Below are 22,870 nucleotides of genomic sequence, written 5' to 3'. Positions count from 1 at the left end.
GAGATCCACCCCATAATCAGCCTCCAAACGCTGACATCATTGCATACACTAGCAAGATTTTGCTGAAAGGACCCTGATATAGCTGTCTCAGGTGAGACTATGCCGGGGCCTAGCAAACACAGAAGTGGATGCTCACAGTCAGCTATTGGATGGATCACAGGGCTCCAATGGAGGAGCTCGAGAAAGTACCCAAGGAGCTGAAGGGGTCTGCAACCCTATAGGTGGAACAACAATATGAACTAACCAGTACCCCCCGCCCCACCTGGAGCTCGTGTCTCTAGCTGCATATGTATCAGAAGATCGCCTAGTCGGCCATCATTGGAAAGAGAGGCTCATCAGTCTTGCAAACTTTATATACCTCAGTACAGGGGAACACCAGGGCCAAGAAGTGGGAGTGGGGGGAGGAGGGGAGTGGGGGGCAGGTATGGGGGGACTTTTGGGATAGCATTGGAAATGTAAATGAAGAAAATACCTAATAAAAAAGAAGAAGAAAAAGCACAGAAATCCTGGCACTTGCTTCAACATGGGTGAACCTTGAAGACACTGTATTAAATGAAATTCATAATGCAAAGGTGAATCCTGGAAGACTCCATGTAAACAATGTTTCTAAAGTAGTTACACTCACAGGAGCAGAAGTAGATGGGCGATTTCCAGAAACTGAGAGAAGTGTCTGTGGAGTTGTTCATGAACAGGTAGAGAGTTTCAATAGGATAGAATAGAGATCTTGCAAATTGTAGAAAATGAAAGCCATGAATATCTCTACACTACTGAACAGTGTAGACAGAAGTCATTAAAATGGGGCTGGAGAGATGACTCAGTAGTGAAGAGCTCTTACCACTGCTGCAGAGAACCAGGATTGGTTCCCAGCACCCACATGCTGGCTCACAAACATTTGTAACTCTAGTACAAGGGGATGCAAGGTCCTCTTTTGGCTTCTGTAGGCTCCTGAACACATATGATTTGCATACATAAATTCACACTCACATACAAACAAACAAAAATAAATTATATTATAAAAGGTGGGTCTGGGCTTATAGCACAATTATAGAACACTTGCCTAGCATGTATAAGAGCCCGAGGTCAATCTTTTACAGTTAAAAAAGTATTAAGGTGATAAATTTTACATTGCTTTTTAACCATGAATAAAAAATATAGGATTCTTTATTATTAAAAGCAAACCTTCAATTATTATTTAATATATTAGCTAAATTTTGAAATATTATTAGCTAAGTAGTAGAATAGTCTGGTGTCTGCATAAATAACCCTAATGCATTTAAGCTGTTGTGAACCTCAGAAAAAGATAAAATGTCTAAAATCATTTTTCCTGTTATTTGGGGAAAACTTGCCATTGTTCGTTGTACTGAAGAACGCATCATCCTAAGGGTGGCGTTTATCTGGTTCATGAGGTATATGCTTGCTTCTTGCTTCAGGTTTCAGAAAGCCGGTTTCATCGCCCATCTCTGGTTCCTCCCCTTCCTCACTGTGTAGGTTCAGAGCTTCATGAGAGGGTGGCTGTGTAGGAGGAAGTGGAAGACCATCGTGCAGGACTACATTTGTTCTCCCCATGCAGAGAGCATGAGGAAGAGAAACCAGATTGTGTTCACGATGGTGGAGGCCGAGACGGAGTATGTGCACCAGCTTTACATCCTGGTGAACGGTTTCCTCAGGCCCCTGCGCATGGCAGCCAGCTCCAAGAAACCACCCATTAACCATGATGACGTCAGCAGCATTTTTCTCAATAGGTTTGCCTTTTCATAAATGAGTAGTTTGGGAAGAACTCATTAGTGTTTCTTGAAAGTGTCCCTCTTGTAGTCTGGAAAGATTAGGTCTCGCAGATTCATCCTTGCGGGTCACATGTTCAGAGTCAGGGAGAGATCCTCGAATGATGTTGTCAGTCTGCATTTGTATTTCTCTACAATCTCGATGGCTCATTTTCTCAGTTTGTGTCTCTGCTTGACATTTGTGCTCTTGTCACTGTGTCGGGGCATGCATGTGTGGAAGATACTCTCTCTTCCAAGCTGAAGGAGATGGAGTGATTGATGGGTGTTGGTGTGCCACTTGCACAGAAGTGTTTTAGGAAGCATAGAAACTACGATGTCCCAAGAGCCCTTGTTGATTTATTTCTGCAGTAAGTATTTGCAGTGACCTTTTTGTTGAGGATCAGTTAGGGGACAAAGCAGAAAAATTCCTGCCTTCATGACATTTATATCTCGAGGTGAGAACAGAAATGGGCAGGGAATACATGAAAATATGTAGTTGATTATCTATCTGGAGATCAATGTTGTGGAGAAAAGTAAGACAAAGGAAGAAGTGGAGGAAGGCAGGGTTGGTGTTTTACTGAAATTCTAACTACTTTTTTTTTTTGAGTAGGCAATATACTGACATGATTTAAAAGTCAAAACAGTGTGTGTGTGTGTGTGTGTGTGTGTGTGTGTGTGTTACTCTGAAGTTGCTCTTCCACAGTCTCCCTCAGGCAGTGCGGTTAGCATTTTGACCACAGTTATCTAAGCATGTGTAGATGAGGCGTGGGTAGGACTGTGAGCTGCAACCTCTGATAGTGGGCATCCAAGGATGTAGCCCCTGGTTTTAGGCAGCCCTGATGAGTCGCTTCCACATGGCAGCTGCTTAATGTAGATGGTGCAAGGCCAGGTGAGCACTGTTTACCTTCTCAATGTGACTGCCAGGCCTCTTGATGGGAAGCTGGGATAACAGCTCTACAAGCAGACCAGTTGCCGTTTACGGCCCTTAGTCCTAGGCAGGGAAGTGAAGGGGTGCAGCTTTAATGGGTGGCCGTACACGGTGTTTGTTGTCCTGGCTGCGGTTTAGATTCCCTTGTTTTGAAATGAAGCCCAGGCAGGCCAATTATCTTGAATTTCAGCAGAGTTTAGACTTAAGAAACTGTAGTGCTCCCAATTATGTATAACATTTGTTTCACTTGTTTTCTAACTCAGGCATGGAAATCGGAAGGTAAATGTATCTGTTTGCTAGGTTCCAGTGTGGCAAATAGCGGTCAGTCCCTCTCTTAGGAGAGGAAATCCTTTGCTTAGAATTTGTCAGACCACAAATGTCATCCAGAAGCCAGTACAGAGCTTCCTAACCATCTGACTTTGGGCTTCATCTTTGTTTCCTTTGGGTTTCTGGGGCGAAAAGAGAAATTGCTACAGAAGGCAGGCATATAGCCCATGCTATTATGGAGTATATATTTGTTGGGCCTATGAAGCCAGCATGCCATGTATAAGCATATATTGGACTCCTCAAAGAGCAGATACCTTATGTTACTAAATGGTATTGTTTTTCTAATTTTTTTATAGTGAAACAATCATGTTCCTTCATGAAATATTCCATCAAGGACTAAAGGCAAGGCTGGCAAATTGGCCTACTTTGGTTTTAGGTAAGTCACTCTTTAAGGATGTAGATTCTAGTTGAGTAGAAGAGTATCCTGTGTGTTATTCAGCCTTGACTATGTAAATCCACTGTTGATACTCAGACACTGGGACTTAGTCTTGCTGTACTAGGCCACATCCCAGGAGTTACCTGGTGATGCTTTTCTTTGGTCTGTTCCAGGTAGTGTGTGGCTGAAGTCACATTATGCTGAAGGCAAATGCTACCCAGTTTGTCCCTTAGGCAGGACAACTAAAGCCCTGAGCCATATGGTATTGGGAGGTACTTTTTACGGTAACTCACCAAGCACAAAGGGGAATAGCCATGTTTCCTTCTCTTTTCCAGCGGATCTATTTGATATTTTGCTGCCTATGCTGAACATTTATCAAGAATTTGTACGTAATCACCAGTACAGCCTCCAAGTACTTGCCAACTGTAAGCAAAACAGAGATTTTGACAAGCTCTTAAAGCACTATGAAGCCAACCCTGCCTGTGAGGGGAGGATGCTGGAGACGTTCTTGACCTACCCAATGTTTCAGGTAAATCACTTGGGATGCATCTTATAAGTCCTTGGACCTAACCCAGTGCTGCCATCAGTTATTTGTCCTGTGTATATAAAGAACCTGGATATGTTGGCAGTTTGGTTCTTTTCCTAGTGCTGGGGATTGAACCCTGTGCTTGGAGTGTCCTAGGCAAGCACTCTACCTGTGAACTACTTCTCCAGCCCAGAAAGCAGGGATCTTTTGAGGCAAATAATTCCAGGAATTTTTTTAAGCAGCAAATTCTCTTTATAGAATGATTCCACACAGACCTCTTTCATGGAGTCTCCACCTCCAGCATGTTTAAAAATATTATTAGGCTTACAGAAATAGGATTCTGTGCAGATACGCTAGTTTATGCTGGTTATGCAAAAGCTTCTCGGGGGACTGGAGTGGCTGCTACGAAGTCTCTCTCTTTTCAACCCTTCCTTTCTGGCTGCAGCAGGATTACTGTTGAGTTTTTTTTGGCTGGAGCTTTGGAGAACAAAGCTAGGCCTTCTTAATCCCACAGGCGGTGGAGACCCCAGAGCCAGAGGCTCTGGCTAGACCTGGATGTTGTGGTGGGGCCTGGTCATGGTTAAGGCAGGCTGTACCCTGATGTTCTCTCTTGGGGACTATGGAGGCCCACATGTGTGCTCTTTCCTGCCTCAGGGCTCTTTCTTGAAGTGCCCTATGGTGAGGAAGTCCCACAGAGACCGTGGGGTTGCCCGCTCTCCTGGAAACTGTGGATTCTGTTCTCTTGGAAAGGCATTGAATGTTCCTGTTGTGGAATTTATGGGGCTTTGGGGGAGGCCTCCAAATTGTCAATGTGTTAAAGTGATTCTTTTGATCATGTGTGTTATAGTTACTGTGGAGCACTTTGTCCTCTGGGCAGGCAGCCTTGACCCTGGGGAACCATTTTGGAACCTCAGAGAGGAAAAAAAATTTCTGTGGTCCATAACTGTTTGTCTTAAGGTCTGTCAGTACTGTTTGGAACCTTGGAAGTGGTGGTGGTAGTTCAGTAAGCATTTTAAAAACCAAAAGGCTGCATTTGAAAACACTTAAGTGCTAAAACTTTGTAATAGTTTATATATGCAAATAAGGTACATATATATATATATATATACATATACATATATATATATGGTATTGCATATATATTAGATGGTTTTAAAAACCAAAATGCTGCATTTGAAAACATTTAACTGTAGTGAAACTTAATTACACACACACACACACACACACACACACACACACACATTGAACTATTTTGCTTGAGTTCTTTCCCCGTCTGAGAAAATATTTCCCAAGAAGATATGGAATTTCAGGTTTTTGTGACAGTAAAGTGCTTCATGTGTACATTGCTCTTCTGTCAAGCTATTTGCATTTTCAGATGTGACCTCTAGGTTAGGATTCAGTACTAAACTGCGTCCAGGTTAGGTGGACACAAAGTTAAAGGCTCATGAAGCTCCTGATACTCAAAGTTTTTTCCATATGCTTTAAAATTCCCCAAGGCATGTTCCTTTCAGGGTTTTAAATGGCAGAACTTTACCTGAGCTATGGACAAGGCACCCCAATACAGTGGATTGCAGAGCCTTGAAGGGACTTTCCACCACCCTCCCCTTCCTTCATCCTGCAAAGTTTAAGCCCAGAAACCACGACTAAGCAATTGATTCACTTGGCAGCATTCCTATCATGTCCGAGAAGAGCTTGGAGTCTAGAGTCTTGGTGGGACCTGTTGTCTTACTTAGCCTTCTCTCACTGAAACTGTCACAGTGCTCAGGGGCAGCTGAGCTCTGGTGAACTCCAAGTGCTTCAGGCCTCTGACACAAGTAGACAGCTCAGGTTGGGCAAGCATGTCATATTGTAAGGAGTCTAGGGTTATCTAGAACTTCATCCTCAGCCCCAGGCTGTGGTAGCTCTAAACCCTAAAATTTTGTTGAGAAATCAAATATTGAGAATCTTTGACTTCTTCCATGGTGAGGTGGCCCAAAGCTGGTGCTCTTGAAGCCCATTTTTCTGGAAGAATCTTGAAACTTGTAGAATTCAGCCAGGATTACTCCAATTTCAAGAGATGAACAGATGGAAAAAAATGAATAATCCAAGAGAAATTATTAGAAATTCCTGCCCTTGGGCCATGGTTTTCTTGGAGTCTGTCCTTGGGCTTTTCCTCTTGGGGTCTCACCAAGGAGAAACCATCTGAAACAATTAGAAATATTCTTTCCATTAACTTAAAAGTTTTTATTTTTACTGGGCTTGTCCAATCCTAGTGTCCCTTGTCTACTGGGTGAGGTAGCCATGATGGTATTTGCTCCCTAAGAGGATCTGGGATGTAGTTTCTTTTGCAGTAGTCCTTCCATGCCTTGACCCTGTTCCTTGGTTGTACTAGACATGCCCCCATGCCCTGGCAGCAGTGGAAGTTAAAATATTTAAACTTCCTTTACACTGCAAGAGGACCTCTGGCCCAAACTTTTTCATGGGCTTAAATGTGGAGGCAGATTGGTGCTGGGGCAGAGGAGCAGAGAGGATTAGATTTGTGAGATTCTAGCCTGTAGCTTTTTATGATGGAAGAGAGAAGGTGACCGAATGATGCTAGTATGCCCCCCTTTTGTATTGGAGACTTGTCCCAAGACCTCACACATACCAAGCAAACGCTCTGCTTCTGGACTCCATCCCTGACTTTTTTTTGTCAAGTCAGTTGTTGCCTTGAACTATCAAAACAAGGAGAGATTATAGAATTGGGATGATACTAGTCAGACCTAGTAAGTCCTGTTGTTACCAAACAATTTGTTATAGGAATAAAAGAGTCATTAATTTTTTTTATTTAGCAAACACAGTGGTTAGTACTGCTTGAGCCATCTTCTGGTGCTCATCTGCTTACTTGAATGTGGATGTGTTGAAAGTCCATAGGTAAGCCAGTCATAACATCTGCTCAAAGAACGATGCTATGAGATGCACTCCAAGAAGTAGTCACCCGCTGTTCCATCCAGCTATTAACTAAAACAGGAGAGCAAGCTAATTAAAGTCTATAAAGTGACAAGGATTCAGTCCTTTATTGAAAGTAGAAATATGATTCATTTCAATAGCTGCTGTGATAGTTAGATGCTTTTTGGAAACTCTGCAGCAAGTTCTTGACACGACAGAAACGTTCTTTGCAGTCACTTCTCAGCAGAGCCTCCTTTGCCTACTTTCAGCAAGAGCTAGCATTTATTTGTTCTTGTAACAGCAAGGAGAAGGGGCAAGTTACTGAATTCAGCTCCATTCATTTGAACCTTAGCCAGAGAACTCTTTAAAATAGTTTTAACTGATGGAGGAGGAGCATGAGGCTATCTACTAAACATAGTTTTGTGGGGTTTCAGTGCATAGTAAGTAGTGAGGCCCTCCCACTCCTGACTCTTGTTAGGAAAAATTGGGCATATTAGCTATTGATTGCTTGATTTTCTGTGGAAGGACTTTTAGCATAGTTTTAACTATGGTAGAATTGTGCCAACAAAAGGGTTTTTCATAAGCACCTAGATCCCAGGAGTCTTTCCCAAGTATTAAAGCATGCTTTGGTGAGACGGTTATAGAACAGAGGCATAAATCTTCCTTTGTCCATCCTACAGTGAGAAGTCTCGTATTTCCTACCCTTCTCTGACCAAGGGATCTGCCTGTCTCCTAAGACCCAGATTCGACCATCGGGCTGCAGTCAATGCCTGTGCTAACAGTGACTGTTATCTGTGCGAATGCACAAAGGGACGCACTCATGAGTGAACAGAAAATAGCCTCATGATGGTCACACAAGTGATGAGCAAAGGCTTATCCACAGAAAGGGCCACCATCGCTAAGGACAGAGTGAAGGCCTGCACACAGAACTCTGGGAAGCTGCTTTTCTGTCCTATTCTTAAAGGTTTTTTTCAAGTGTAGATGAAAACCAAGGACCCTAGATTCCAGTGGAGATCTAAACTGGTTCTGCCATTTCCTGGGAGGTCTACCTTAGATAAGTCACTGGGCCTCATTTAGTTTATTTCCTTCCCAAGTGAAGAACTTGATTAGCTAGCAGAGTGGACATGTCCACAAAGCTCAGAGCTTTCCCAGATCCACAGAAAAGGATGTGATGGGAGTGGCTATTCACACACACTCTTCTTAAACCTAACTCCCTGTTTTCCAAGAGGCTGTTTTGTGAGCACAAAAGAGAGAAAGGTTTGTTGAGTCTCTGTAACTTGAGTTAAACCTCTTCTCTGGCTTGCTAGATGTCTCGTATGTCTGGTGAGGTTTTGCTGTTTACAGAAACTGTTTCTAACGTAAGCACAAATAAACAGCCTAGATAACCAACATTTTCACTGCTGGAGGGTGAAACTTGACGAAGCAGGATCAGAATATCCTTCCTGATTCCCATTGTTAAAGAGAGCATTGTCAAGATTGTCAAGTTTTACATAAGCATGTGAACAGACCGCATGCCTTTAAAAATAGATTCAAGTGGGTCCATGGCAGCCATGTTTGTTTCTCTTACTCGGTCTGCAGAAACCTTGATTCAAACATTCATGGTTGTGTACAAACTTAAACAACGACTCCTTTATACTAGGCTTCTTCCTTTATGACCAACTTTTCTTGCATTTTTTGGTTTAGACTTTCCTGGTGTATAAGGTTTGAAGCATAGCTTATGCTTACGGATTCCTTTAAAAAGTGGTAAAACCATCAGAGTCCCAAGGGTAGGCATGAGTGAGCTACCTGAGAGCGATGGCTCTGTAGAGAGGGCCCCCTGTTATCCTCCTGGACCTCTTGTTCACACTCACCTGTTAATGTGTTTAGATTCCCAGGTATATCATCACACTGCACGAACTCCTGGCCCACACCCCCCATGAACACGTGGAAAGGAAAAGTCTGGAGTTCGCTAAGTCCAAGCTGGAGGAACTGTCCAGGTATGCAGAGAACTTGTGGAAAGGGTTCAGAGTTGGGGAAGAGACAGCATGGCAGCCTGCTGTGGAAGCCAGGGTTATGCAGGTTTCAAGGGAGAGGAAGCAAATAATAGAGCCAACATTTTTTTTTCCTTAATCGTAGAGTGAAAGAGACGGTGCTGAATTACGACGCACATTCAATTTAGCCAAGAAAAATGTCTTTGGAGAGTTCTCATAGCATATGAATTTATATAGTTGAGATCAGGAATATTGTGGTTAAGTTTGCAAATGTTCTCTGCCTTGTTTTCATTGAAATAGAAAAATGACTTTCTGCTGCACTTTGTATTCAGATTTGGCGAGAAGCTGGAGAACAGACAGGTTGACATCATGACATGGGACAGTAGTGTAGAGGTCTCTAACTTAGTGCGTGTCCTCAAGGAGTAACTCTTCAATGTTAAGGAAGGAAGCCATCTGTAGAATGCTGAGCTCTTTCCTTTTGCATCCAAAGCAATCTCTGTCACTCACTGATGGCTGGTCTGCTTACCTTTCAAAGTGAGCTCACACAGTGTGACTTTGCTTTGGGCTGTGACTGGTCAAAGCCTGGAGGTCAGTCTTATCTTACCGTGGCCCTCTTTCCCTATCTGTTAGGGCAGTAACTACTGTTTCCTCCTCTCTCTTGTCTCCATTGTGTCTGACAGAGTGATGCATGATGAAGTCAGTGACACCGAGAACATACGGAAAAATCTCGCCATTGAGAGGATGATCGTAGAGGGCTGTGACATTTTGCTGGACACCAGCCAAACTTTTATCCGACAAGGTAAGACCGGCTGGTCTGACCCTCTGCATGTCTGTCATGGATCTCTGGCAGAACCAGGGACACATTCAGAAGCAGGCTTGTGTGCTTGGTGCAGTTCATTCAGGACACTCCCGAGGCCTTGACTAAGGCTGTGGTTGAGGCCCACCTCTGTGCTATTTCTTTTCAGGGGCCATGAAAAACAGCAACACAATAATAGTAAATCACGGGTGCCCCAGTAAATCACACTCTGGCTGGACTCTCCTCCTCAGTGGACCGGACATTCTCTACAGCTCCAAGGAGGACAGGTCGGTCTGGCCAATCGGAAGGGCAGTGCCAGGTGATGATGATATCCAGGCAAAGGCTCACGAGAAAGTGGCACACCCCAAAATTCTTGCACATAAGAGCAGGGACAATGTCCGAAGTGAAAACAGTGGACTCTCATTCACTTTTCTCATCTGCGCTGCCGAGTCAGCGTCACGTGATGCCACGTGATATGCTATAATCCGATCGGTAACATCAGTTACCAGACACAGTGGGTCCTGCTAGGCTGTGGAGATGGTGTAGCTGTTCTCTGTGTGTTGTGAGGGGCAACACCTGATTAATTAAGCTTTTGAAGAGATGAAGCTGTGTCATAAGCTTTGGAGAAGGAACAGCCTGACCATGCATATCCCTCCTCAGCATTTAGTTCAAAGTGCAAGAAGTTAGCCACACCCGAAGATGCTTCCAAGTGCTTAGGTGTCTTGGGGGGAGGAGAGCATGCTCTGTGTGCTGCATCTGAACAATCAATATGGTCTGCCGCATATCTTTATAGCTTTGAAATTAGTATGGATTGAGACATAAATTTGGAACTTGAATTAATCATTAGTGCTGTGTCTGGCCATGGTGTGCCAACATTATTTGAAGCTATTACTGTTTCCTTCCATAATATGTTGCTTAAAATATATTTTACCTCATCAAATAAGATATTATGCAGTCCACACTATTATTATTATTTGCTTAGAATACTTAAAAAGTTTAGCACACACCATTCTGTTTTCTGGTTGTTTTTTTTTTTTTTTTTTTTCGTTTTCATTTTTTTAGTTTTTTTTTTTTTTTTTTTTTTTTAGGAGAGACACTACAAATATGTTAAGTTGGGAAACATTTTAGAAATCATTCCTTTCCCATTTTTAATACCATTTACTACTTTTTAAAAGTAATAGCAGATCGAATACAATATTGACATCACCGGGCCTTTACGATTTCTGTCTTATTGCCCTGTGCAGACTGTGTCCCTATGATGGCCACCTTTCTGCCTCACGGTACATTGCCTGCCTGTGCCTTCAACGATGCCTGGGAGTGAGAAGGCTCTAACCCACCTCTTTTGTGCCTATTAAAGGTCTGCTTGGTCTAGCAAGCTCAGATCAGATAACAAGGCTTGAGTTGACGCTCTTTTCTGTTTCCAAGGCACTTTGCTCATGGAGCAGGGGTTCTGTCCTTTTGTGTGAGGTATCTGTCTGCATGCTTCCCCTTCCCAGGAACTGCAAGGGCTGAAGGGCAGCGTTCCAGACTTCTCTGTGCCTCACCTTGTCTAGTACTGAAGTCACTGGGAAAGGGGGCATTCAGGTAGACTGAATGGCTTATTGATTGAAGGTGGGATTGTAAGCTATTTATTTTATATTTTTCTTGTATTTGGGCTTCTCTAAAAGTGTCTCATAACTGACATGTACTGTAGATCCAACAATGGGTGGAACCCTTCCTGCATACGATTTCTGAAGGTACTTTTGATTGAGCAGTATTATTACCCACAAGCCCTCAGTGTATTTATAAAACTTAGATTTCTTTGAGTCTGAACTCCCTGCACACACACACACACGCATACACACACATACACACATGTAATGAGACATGTTTGAGGGTCACATGCATTGAACAAGTCATATTTTTTTATTACACCATTAGAAGTAAAACATCATCTCCTGCTTCTCCCTTGAAGCCACATCTGAATGTTACTCACTCTGTTATATGTCGCATAGCTAAGGCAGGGTCAGCCATGACTGCCCTGGATGCTGCTATTGTGGCAAGGTCTGTGCAGTCAGTTGCTCCACAGCAGCCTTGCTGTGTGTTTGATCTGGTTAGGAGCTGTTCAATAAAGGTTGTTTCTAAACATGAGAACTTCTTCTTAAGTTAGAAATTAATTGATTATAATTGGAAAGTTTGCACTGTTTTTCTTTAATTTCTCCTATTAGCACTTTACTAAATATTTACTAAATATTCTTAATAGGCTTTAACACCCACAAAACACATTTTTAAAATTCATTAAACTACAAGGTTTTTAAAACTTTTTTTTTTATTTTCCACTAAACAGGCTACAATGTATCTCTAATGGTGTTTTAGTATTTTTATTGACTACTCTGATATGAGCTAAGGTTTATTTCAGTATATGGGTGTTTGCATCTGTACATATCGACTTTCAACTTTATATGATTGCCAAGAAAAACACCCCCCAGGTCCTCAGTAAGGTCTCCCTAGAGTAAGGATGTACAGCAGAGAGCATGAGGGCTTTATCATCTCAGATACCAAGCTCAAGGCCTAAAAGATGTTATTCGTACATTCATTGGTGAGCAGAATTCAGAACAGAGGCATTAGCCAGTCTTAGAGGCCACTCTGTGGGCATTAGCAGTGGAAGGGTAAGAAGAAGTCTTCCACAGTTGACCTCAGTTGTTAGATACCCAGGATTTGAGATGCTAAAGACTGAGGCACAGTAGTGGCCTAAGAGAAAGGAGAGGGTATGGTGATCATTTCTGTAATACCAATTATTTGTCTAATCTTCATTAACCAGAGAGGGATCTTTTCCAAAACTCACATGGCCACGTTGAAATATGTCAAACAGAAGATGAAATGTGACAAAAACAAGTCAGGACACACTTTTCAAGCACTCCATTTTATAAACCAAGAGTCTTGAGATTGCTCGCTTGTAGTTTAGTGAATATATTTCCATCCTCATCTAATGTGGATAGTCTCCTGTTCAGCAAACTTTTAGAGTTTAACATATTAGTGTATGGTTGCCAAGGAAACTTCCTTTTAAACATCAAAGTTGAAATTCACAATAATTGCTAACAGATGTGATAACCATAAATTTTGTCATTTCTGACTTAGAAAATTACTTAGATTGCTTTTAAATGTGCCAATGAACACATTATTATGGAGTTTTCACTGCCTTGGTTGCAGCTTTTTTGAAACTGGACTTGTGACCCCCATTTGTCCACCAAGACACTGGTGTCCCCTTTCCATTCAGCCCTGATTAACCTGACCCTATGAGCTGGACAGCCTGGGGTGTAGGTGACACCATCCCTGTCTTAGTCCTTCTCATTGCTTGCGAGTTCCAGTTTTATGTTGTTAAATCTACTGCATTGTCTGACTATACCCTGAACCTATGTGTGACCTTATGAGAGTTACTTCAACTCAAGCTTCAGTTTCCCCATTTGTAACTCCATCTCCCAAGTTCCATGAGCTCCAACTCTTTGCTGCAATTACTTTCTCACAGGCTTTCTAACCTTCCTGCCTTCTGCAGTCTCCACACCTCCTCTCCTTCTCCAATTTAAATCTTTGCCACATGAGCTGTCTGTCAGCTTGCTCCCACCCACCTCATCCCCTCCAGTTACTCTCCTCTTGTCCAACCCTTCCCTGGAGTTGAGCCTTCTCCTGGCCCTTTGTTCCCGCTCCCACTCCCTCCCCCAGGACTGCTTTCTTGCTATTCTTTAAGCCCAGCATCACTGCCTACTTTCTGTCTGTCATGCATCCCACTTAATCACTCACCTAAATAGATGATGTGAGATCAGGGCATGGAGCCTTGGGTCCTGTATGCCTTACCAGCTCTGCTAATGGGAAGATACGATTTGGAACATTTATATGTTAATGTTAATCTTGTGGGTTTTGTGGCTCACGTAGTTTTATTGTCTTAGGTATATATATATTTTTTACATAAAAAGGTATTTTTTCACTTATAGAACTAATCTGTGCTCGCTTTAAAAAAAAAAAACTAAGAAACTCAGAAAACATGAAGGAAAAACAAGGTTGTTTCTCTGGGTAATACCACTAATAATATTTAAGGATTGACTATGTACTTTGTGGTTCTTGTGGGCTCATCAGAGCCTGTGTAAGGCTGCACAGGGATGGAATAAACAGATATTACTGGCTGCAGTGATTTCAGAAGTTAGAACAAAGGTGTTTGCAATAATCTTGGAACTTTGTGGTTGATTTTTAATAGACTGGAAATTTCTTTTCAGGTGCACCTGTCTCTATTAGTGTGTGGTCTACAAGTGGATAGAGGCATTCTCCAATATTATATAAATACTGTGGAACTCTGTGCATCTCTCACACTACATAGACTGCAGCTCTGTTTTCGATGTGGCTTGCCCTCCATTTAGGTTTCACAAATATATCTTAATCACACACAGTTACCTTTCTTTCTTATTAGCATATATTAGTTGTACAGAATGGGGTTCATTGTTTCACACCTAATTTAAATACAGTTTTAAATAGCTTTCCTCTAAGATAGTCCTAAATTAAATTGCATTGAATTACATAATTTATAAACCTTTATAGTATACATGTATTACACCATCTATTTTTAACATGCAATGGAAACTATTAATATACTTTTTATTTTGTTTGCTTCAGGGAGGATAAATTCTACTTACTTTAATCAAAGTATCATAGTATCTATGATTATAGTTTATAAATGTACCCAACCAGATCATAGATGGCATCAGTGCTTCAAATTTGATCTGACATATTTTTTCAAACGAACATTCCACTTTACAGATGAAAAGTCAAGTTAAAATCATTTCATATCAATGCTAGAAACAGTTCATCTCTTAAAATACAACACATTGTTTTCTCAGCTAGAATAGAGGAGATCCATTTGTTCCAATGGCATAGCAAATACGTCCTTGGTATTTTGGGAAACAGATCCTTGTGTTTGTTGCCAAGGGCATGGTCCTCACCAGAATTTTAATTGCTCACTGTTCTTCACTTTTGTAATCACCAGGTTCTCTTATCCAAGTACCTTCTGTCGAGAGGGGGAAACTCAGTAAAGTCCGCCTGGGCTCCCTGTCCCTGAAAAAGGAAGGCGAGAGACAGTGTTTCTTATTCACAAAGCACTTTCTGATTTGTACACGAAGTTCAGGAGGAAAGCTGCATTTGCTCAAGGTAGGAGCCTTCCATGGCAATCTCATTTGTCTTCTCAGCACTGAAGAGGCATTGAGGTTAATTTGATTCTGACTTCCCGGTGCCTGTTACTGTCATGAATCAGCTAAGACCGTACAGGGAGAGGTGGTGTGTACTTACGAGCTCTGGCTGTTATTTTGTCTTCATTTGGATTCAAGGCAATAGAAATTTATTTTAAGTGTGCTTCATTATAAAGAAGTATTATTAAAATCAAAATCTTGGCAAAATTATTAACAGTTGACAACTACTGGGCCATAGATATCTTGTCCAGCCACTGTAGTGTACTGGTAAAATATTTGGCAATTGCTATTTCATCTTACTGTGCATCAGGAGCAGTAAGTTTAAAGCTTAGTACCTGTTCTTATTGATAACATTCTATGTGCACACAACCACTGATGCCTGTGGCTTCTTTCACACCAAAATCACATATCTGAGTAGTCAGGATAGAAAGGACGTGATACAAGGAACTCAAAATGTTTCCTATCTGACCTTTTGCAGGAAAAGTTTGCATACTTGGTATTTATTTATCTTCTGTTGTTGCTTAGAAACATTATTCACTTGGCCAGTGAGATGGCTCAGCAGATAAAGGCTCATGTCACCAAGCCCTATGATTTGAATCCAATTCCTAGTGCTCGAATGATAGGAGAGAACAGAGTCCCACCAGTTTCTTCCAAGTCACATGTGCAGTAGCATTGCTCCATGCGTGTGTGTGTGTGTGTGTGTGTGTGTGTGCATACACACACACACATGTGCACACACACATATACATGATACATAAAGTATAAAATCCATTTTTAAAATATTATTTACCCCATGACAATGGCCTTTACTTTCCAAGACACTTCCTGGCTGACCAGTTCCGTCTTGAGCTTGGCTGTGGTTACTCTCTGAAGTCACTGTGGTACCATTTAGTCTCTCATAAATGAGTCTAATAAATTTTTATCAACAATGGGGGCAAGAGTGGGAGAGTGGGAAGAATTTAATTAAAGTTAAATGTTTTAATTTATTTGTTCTGTTTAGTTTTGAACTCTGTGAAAAATTATTTATGATGCAGGAACTGCCAACTCTGTGGCAACCCGAGTGTTAGGTTTACAAGGCAGAATTCCCGAACCGCACAAGACCACCAACCTCTTAATCTCTAATCTATTTGATTCCAGACAGGTGGGGTTCTCTCCCTCATTCAGTGTACATTGATTGAGGAGCCCGATGGAAGTGACGATGACCGTAAGTGACATCCCATCTCTTGGAACAGCTAGAATAAAATAATAAACTTCTGTAGATCTTCATTTATAGAGCTAAGAAGGGCTGTCTGTGGAGGCAGAAGAGATGCCAGGGCAAGTTTGCTAGAGCTGTTTATCTGTTTAACCCGTGAGCCTTGATAAACCATCGGTGAGAACTAAGGCTCTACAGAGTTTGCCTTTTCATAGGCAGGCAAGGAAGGAAGGGGCTTGAGTTAAATCAGGATTTCTACATATGGTAGAAATGAAAATAAACACAGACTGGAAAGGTTAGTTTTGAGGTGCCCTGTGCCCTCAGCTTCTTTACCAGTTTATTGGGGGGGGGGCTTTTTTCACATGCTCCAGAAGCATATTGCTGAAATGAGAGGCTGTACTCAAATGCGTGTGGGTCCCAAGGTAGAAGGCTGGATGGGAGAGCCATTGATCATGTCTCTTGCACTCACACGTAATCATTTGTTTTTTATGTACTGAAGCCAAAGGTTCTGGCCACATGTTTGGACATCTAGATTTTAAAATCGTCGTGGAGCCTCCTGACGCTGCCTCTTTCACTGTGGTCTTATTGGCACCTTCACGCCAGGAGAAGGCTGCATGGATGAGCGATATCAGTCAGGTAATGAGGAGATTTTTCTTTTCCTGATTTTTAAAAGGAATTTTCAGCATAAACATTTAGTGAGGATTTCTAGGATAGTGTGTGCCTCTAAGTTGCTGGGCTTACTGGCATCATTGATTCAGTTTGATTTACTGTTAGTATTTTGTTCTTTCTTTGTTAATGTTAACCTAAAATGCAGTAAATATGACCAGTGCTTTGCTCAGCCATCATCAGAGAAGCTTCCTCCTGCAGCAGATGAGAGCAAATGCAGAGACACTCCCCCTCCTCAGCCAGAGAGACCTTGGAACACTCAGCTCTTAATCAAATCCCTCCCCTCAAGGCTCAGGGAACCCAGTGGAAGAGGAGGCAGAAAGAGTGTGAGAGCCAGAGGGGATGGAGGACACCAAGCGTTCAAGGCCCTCTGCATCAACATGAACAAGGCTCATACGACCTCGTAGAGACTTGCAGAATGCACAGGGCCTGTATGGGTCTGCACCAGGTCCTCTGCATACACATTGTGGCTTCCAGTTTAGTGTTTTTATGGGATTCCTGAGAGAATGAGCAAGTGGGTCTGTTTCTCGTGCATTCTTTTGGACTCTTTTCCTTCTGTCTATCTGTTTTATCTAAGTCCGATATTAGGTTTGATTCTATATTATTTTATTTCATTATTTTTAAAAATGTAATTGCATTGTAGTTTCCAAGCCTTCTATCCTAACTGCAGCTCTACTGAGCAAAAATGTTCAACAGAACAGTGTTAAAATTGTCCTGTTAGTGATTTCTTTTCCAGTAACTCCATTTGGTATTTTGGGGGGGGGAGGGAGGAAGAGGAAAGTGTTTATTCAGCTTACACTTCCACACTGCTGTTCATCACCAAAGGATGCAGGACTGGAACTCAAGCAGGTCAGGAGGCAGGAGCTGATGCAGAGGCTATGGAGGGATGTGACTTACTGGCTTGCCTCCCCTGGCTTGCTCAGCCTGCTTTCACATAGAATCCAAGACTACCAGCCCAGAGATGGCACCACCCACATTGGGTCCTCCTGCCTTGATCACTAATTGAGAAAATGCCTTATAGCTGGATCTCATGGAGGCAATTTCCCAACTGAAGCACCTTTCTTTGTGATAATTCCAGCCTGTATCAAGCTGACACACAAAACCAGCCAATACACTTGGATTTCCAATGGTATTTCTTACTTGTCTATTTCTGAAGTAGGAAAATGAAGAAAGATACAGAAGCAGCTAACAAGGGCTGTGGTAAAAATCTGCAAAGTAAAGAAGCAAAGGAGGCAGCATCTTTAGGATGAAACTGGGAAAGAACTTCCCACATTTTGTGTAGAAGAAAATCAGGGAGCTGGATGGCTTGCTCTTCTTGGATCTACAAGGCTCGGGCAGGAAATCCATGCATTAATCTAGGCAGTGATGCCACATGGATATATGTCAAGCTAGTTACAGCTGGACTCGATTCATGCTCCACGGGGATTTTGGCTCCATTTACCAATGTGGAGGAAAGAGTTATACTAAGACAGGAGGGTTGCTTGAATCTAAGAATCCTAGACCAATCTGTGCAGTTAAGCAAGACCTCATTTCTAAAGTAATTAGTTAATTGATAAGATCTTTAATTAATATCCACCATTTACTTCCAAAAAGTTGTCATTTAAAGAAGACTAGGGAAAATGGCTAAGGCATTCCTTTTTTTTTTCCCTAAGGAATTCTTAGTAATTTTTTCATAAGATGCGAACGGAAACATGTAATAAGATCAGGTCTTCAGATCCTTAAACTTTTGGTTTTATTGCTTCAGACATTTTTCTAGCTCCACTTTCATTTGGCTTCACTGTGCAGGTCAGAAATGTGGGATTAGAAAATCCACCTTTGTCAAAGTCATGCAGCTGCTTGGAGGTGGTACTCAGCCCTCAGGCAGGTCTTCCTATTGGTTCTAAACACCCTGTGTGGGCTACCTGTCTACCCCTCAGACTGCTGTAATGGTGGGTAAATAGAAGAGAAGCTGTCTCCTTTTTAGATCCCAAATGGATAAAAAATATGAGATCTTCCTTAATTTTTTGAGCAAAATCACTTTCTTATATGGCTAATTAATACTTTTATTACTTTTAACCTGCATTAATACTACACTAAGCCTTTCCAATTTGTAAAGAATCTATGATCTTATTTAACTCTGGATCATTCATTGGTCATTCAAAGATTTACTGAGGAATTGCTGTATGCAACCAGGTCTTGTTCAGATATGGGCATATGATAATAGGACTGACTGATGATTATGGCAGAAAAGACTTGATGAGTGCCTATAATTTGATAGCATTGTGAAGCCAAAAAAGTATAAAAAGATGAAAAAGAGGAAGAATAACCAGATGTTTTTCCAGCTGCTTCAATCTTCTTTCTATTGTGTAACCAGGGCACTTAAGATTCCAAGTTAATCATCATAATCTCCAACCTTCTCTACAACTTTTACCTGCTATAAGCATTCAAGTGAGATCTTTCTATTTAGACTATGGTTCAAGGCAAAGGTGTTCCACTTCCTCTTTATTCATCTAGGTGCAATGGCGAGTGTGTTCCTTAGTACAAAATGATGCTCGATTTTATCAGCAGTTAAAGAGCATTACTAGAAAGTTATATCTCTTTGGGTAGAAATGAAATTAACACAGGAAATTACTGTCTTTAATTATGCCTGACACCATGTGACCTTACAGTTTTATTCTTTCAGTGAACATATTTATGCAGCGTTACTATGCCAAGTGCTATTCTAGGCCACTGTAACATAAAATAAGAAAAAGAGGAGACAGCAACAAGAACTTCCCTTATATTGATTACATTCCTTGCTAAGAACACACACACACACACACACACACACACACACACACACACCACACTCACATACATGCCCAGCAGCAAAACAAAACACTTAAAAAAGCAAATGTAGTGAATGGGAATAGCACGTGGACATGAGATGAAGTGAAAGTCATTCCAGGAGGAGGACACAGTGACTTTGAGGACTCTAAAGCAAGAGAACGCTGTGTTGTAAGGACTTCCATGAAAGCCAGTGTGACCGGACTGCAGAGCATGGTCCTAGTAAGATGTGATAGGGCCAGATCTGGGATTCAGTCCATGGCAGGGAAAGGTTTTAATCCGTACTTCAAGTCAGATAAATGCTTTTAAGGGACTTGAGCACATGGATTATGACATTTAAGTTAGGCCTTGGAAGGTCACTACAGGTATTATGGGGAGAGCAGAATGAGCTGGACAGCCAATTGGCACAGAGGGAGCCAAAGAAGAATGCTCCTACAGTCACAGAAAGAGGTGCATAAATCTCACACTGCCTGGCAGCAATGGGGCTAGGCACAGGGCATCTGCTCTGTGTTCATTATGAAGGAAGGGTCAGTGGGTTTTTGTTTTGTTTTGTTTTGTTTTATGGAAGAGAGAGGAAATGATGAGTTGGGTAATATGAGGGTTTATGGCCTAAGCAAACACAGGAATTAACTTGTCAATAACTGAGATAGGAAGACTGCTGGGGCAAGCTTTTGGGGGTGAATTGGGCTTACTTTTGAATATGTTGAGTCTGTGAAGACCAATAGATATTTGAGAGGGGTCAAGCAAGTAGGGCACATGGGAGCTTGGGCTTTAGGAGAGATGCCCAGTGAAGAATCTACATCATTCAGGTGCTATAAGTTTATGCTGAGATGGTTGAAATCATGACGAGAGAATGTGGATAGGAGTGGGACAATGGTCCTGCCTTGAAAGAGAAGTCAGAACAGCAGAGATGATCAAGAAGGAGCCACCAGGAGAGTAGAAGGATGGTTATGGTTTGGTGGCATCCTGGAAGCCAACTGAAGAAAGCATGCATGAAGGAGGGAGGAGTCTTGTGTGAAGTTCTGCTGCAAATGGTTAGGGCAGTGAGTGCTCAGTGACTTGACTTGAAAGGCAAGTTGTAGGTAATGAATGCTTCCTTCTTGATTGAGCTCAACCTACAGCCTGCATGTGTGGCTATCTCTCAGTTGGACTCATGCTTCATCCAAGCATATTCATTTTATGGGAGAAATCACATACACATTCATAGAATCTGTTAGCCTCACAAGTATAGCTGAACATATTTATTATTAACTGGAGGAGCCTACCACATGCTTGAAAAAGTTCTCTTGAATATTTGCTTGTGTATGTGGGAAAACATGACCACAAAGACGAACTAGAAATATTCCCAACATGCAGCACACCAAGGTGCTTACTGAAGATGTTTACTGAAGTGTTTTCTACACAGTCCTATGTTAGCATTACTAAGGAATTTTGTTCAAATGCAGCATTGAGAATCTCAATACTAGATGACATTTGAAATGCCCTAGACTTAACAAGCTCTTTAGATCATTTCTGTCCTATACATTACGGAACCTCTGTCCCAAAGAGTGAACTCTTTCCATCTCTAAAGCGCCTAAAGTTCCTTCAAACACAATTTCATGGTTTAGCGTCAGTGAATTATTATTTATTATTATTTTTGCCTTATTTCCTTCTATATACCTATAATTTTCACATCTACTCTAATAACTGTGCATATATATATATATATATATATCCTATCACATACATTTATCATTTTTATAGCTTTTTGCAAGCTATTGAGCATTGAGTATGTCTGCTGCTTCCCAGTAATATGCAGCTTACTTTGTGAGGAGATCTCTCCCTTCTTCCAGGTCCTCCCCTGATACATTCCCCCAAAGACTCTAAGGTTGGCATAGAGGCCACGATCATTTTAATGATTCAGTCAATGATTCATGGTTGGCCACATTTCACATTTTCTTCAGGAAATATGTAAGTCAGCTGCAGAAAGGAATGGGAGTATAGGCAGAGTACCTGCCTCCTACGTGTGATGTCCTGGGTTCAATGTCTAATATTACTCTTCCCCCAAAAAACCAAGGCATTGTTCTTTGTGCCATGAGTACCATCCCATCACTGTGTCCTGCCAAATGTTATGTTACCACATCTTCCAGTTTAATGGAAAACTGGGTTTCTGCTTCCCGGTTGTTCTAATTTACATCTTTGTAATTACTCAAGAGATTACCATTTCCAGCCATGTCTACTTCTCCCTTGTTTATACCAAGTGAACACTAAATCACTACAACTATCTTTACAGGTTAGAGAGACTGACATCTTTCAATTCAGATTATAATAAGGTCTGTGGTGATTTTGTCTTTTACATGACTATGTCTTAGTTTTCCCATGGCTTGATTCGGAGCTATAGTGCTAGGCTCTGGTGCGGCACTAGTCACATGTGGGTCTTGTTTAAGACACTCAAGCAGTTCTGCAGAAGGGTGCTGGTCCCTGTCACAGAAGCAACTCTACAAAATCTAAGACTTTCAGCTTTGCCAGGTCTCTGTGCCCAAAGCTGTAATTTTAAGGAGGAACAATTACTTGAATGATTAATTACACCTCTAGTTATACCAGTAAGGCCATAATTAACCGTTGGCGCCTCCAACAAAACATGCAAATAGCTAATGGTCTCAACCAATAATTCTTCCCCCTTTCTTCATCTATTTATAGGGAAGGACTTGAGGCAAAGAGCTGACCATTCATTCAGTGTGGCAAGCTCATTGCTGCTTGTCTCCCTCACGTGCATAATGGGGCATTGAACAGATTTCGAAGTAATTATGAAAATTAACTAAAATGCAGAATTAAAACTCTCCCAACTTCTTGTCTTGGGCAGAAATTCTGCATTTTGGGCCAGAGTTTAGACAAACTTTTCTCTGTGGAAAATTTGTAGTGCACTGGTCATGCTGTCCTTCTTAAAATAGCTACCCTGAAATCAATTTTGTATTTTAACATAAAAATGGTGAATTCAAAGAAAAGTGGGATCAAATACTTCTTCCTACTACCTGTAAGCATTGAGACTCCAAAACAATGTGATGACATGCTATCCCATAGTAGACTATCGACCTGTGGCAGAACCTGCAAACCCAAAGCAAAACCCGTTAACACTTCTCCAAACCCAGTATCATCTAATCCCGTCATGCATAGGCTATCTACATCTATCAACATAGACATGTCCTGGTTTTGTTTATTCTGTTTTGTGAATGGACCTGTTTTCACACAGATCCTAGTCAAGGGCTGATTAAGGACAGCCTGAGTTTGACGCAAGGGATCTACACAGGAGAAGGAGAGAACTGACTCCTGCAAGTTGTGCTCTGACCTTCACATTTGGATGGTCTATGACATCTGTTCTCTCTCTCTCTCTCTCTCTCTCTCTCTCTCTCTCTCTCTCTCTCTCTCTC

General features: G+C 41.7%; 1 protein-coding gene across 5 annotated transcripts in view; it reads left to right on the top strand.

Annotated features, from left to right (window-relative positions):
• Rasgrf2 (Ras protein specific guanine nucleotide releasing factor 2) overlaps positions 1 to 22,870 on the top strand; it is a 224,913-nt gene that overhangs the window by 95,863 nt on the left and 106,180 nt on the right. For all 5 annotated transcript variants that reach the window (XM_021180496.1, XM_029468512.1, XM_029468511.1 and 2 more), the window contains exons 5-12: positions 1,489 to 1,742; positions 3,312 to 3,391; positions 3,727 to 3,920; positions 8,691 to 8,800; positions 9,475 to 9,593; positions 14,602 to 14,762; positions 15,938 to 16,004; positions 16,492 to 16,628. In XM_021180496.1, coding sequence (XP_021036155.1) covers positions 1,489 to 1,742; positions 3,312 to 3,391; positions 3,727 to 3,920; positions 8,691 to 8,800; positions 9,475 to 9,593; positions 14,602 to 14,762; positions 15,938 to 16,004; positions 16,492 to 16,628 — 1,122 coding nt within the window. The remainder of the gene's footprint in view (positions 1 to 1,488; positions 1,743 to 3,311; positions 3,392 to 3,726; positions 3,921 to 8,690; positions 8,801 to 9,474; positions 9,594 to 14,601; positions 14,763 to 15,937; positions 16,005 to 16,491; positions 16,629 to 22,870) is intronic.

This window comes from Mus caroli, chromosome 13 (genome assembly GCF_900094665.2).
Source record: "Mus caroli chromosome 13, CAROLI_EIJ_v1.1, whole genome shotgun sequence".
NCBI classification, from domain to species: Eukaryota; Metazoa; Chordata; class Mammalia; order Rodentia; family Muridae; genus Mus; species Mus caroli.
Note: the sequence above shows the minus strand (reverse complement) of the source record. Positions and strands in the feature narration are given on the sequence as shown.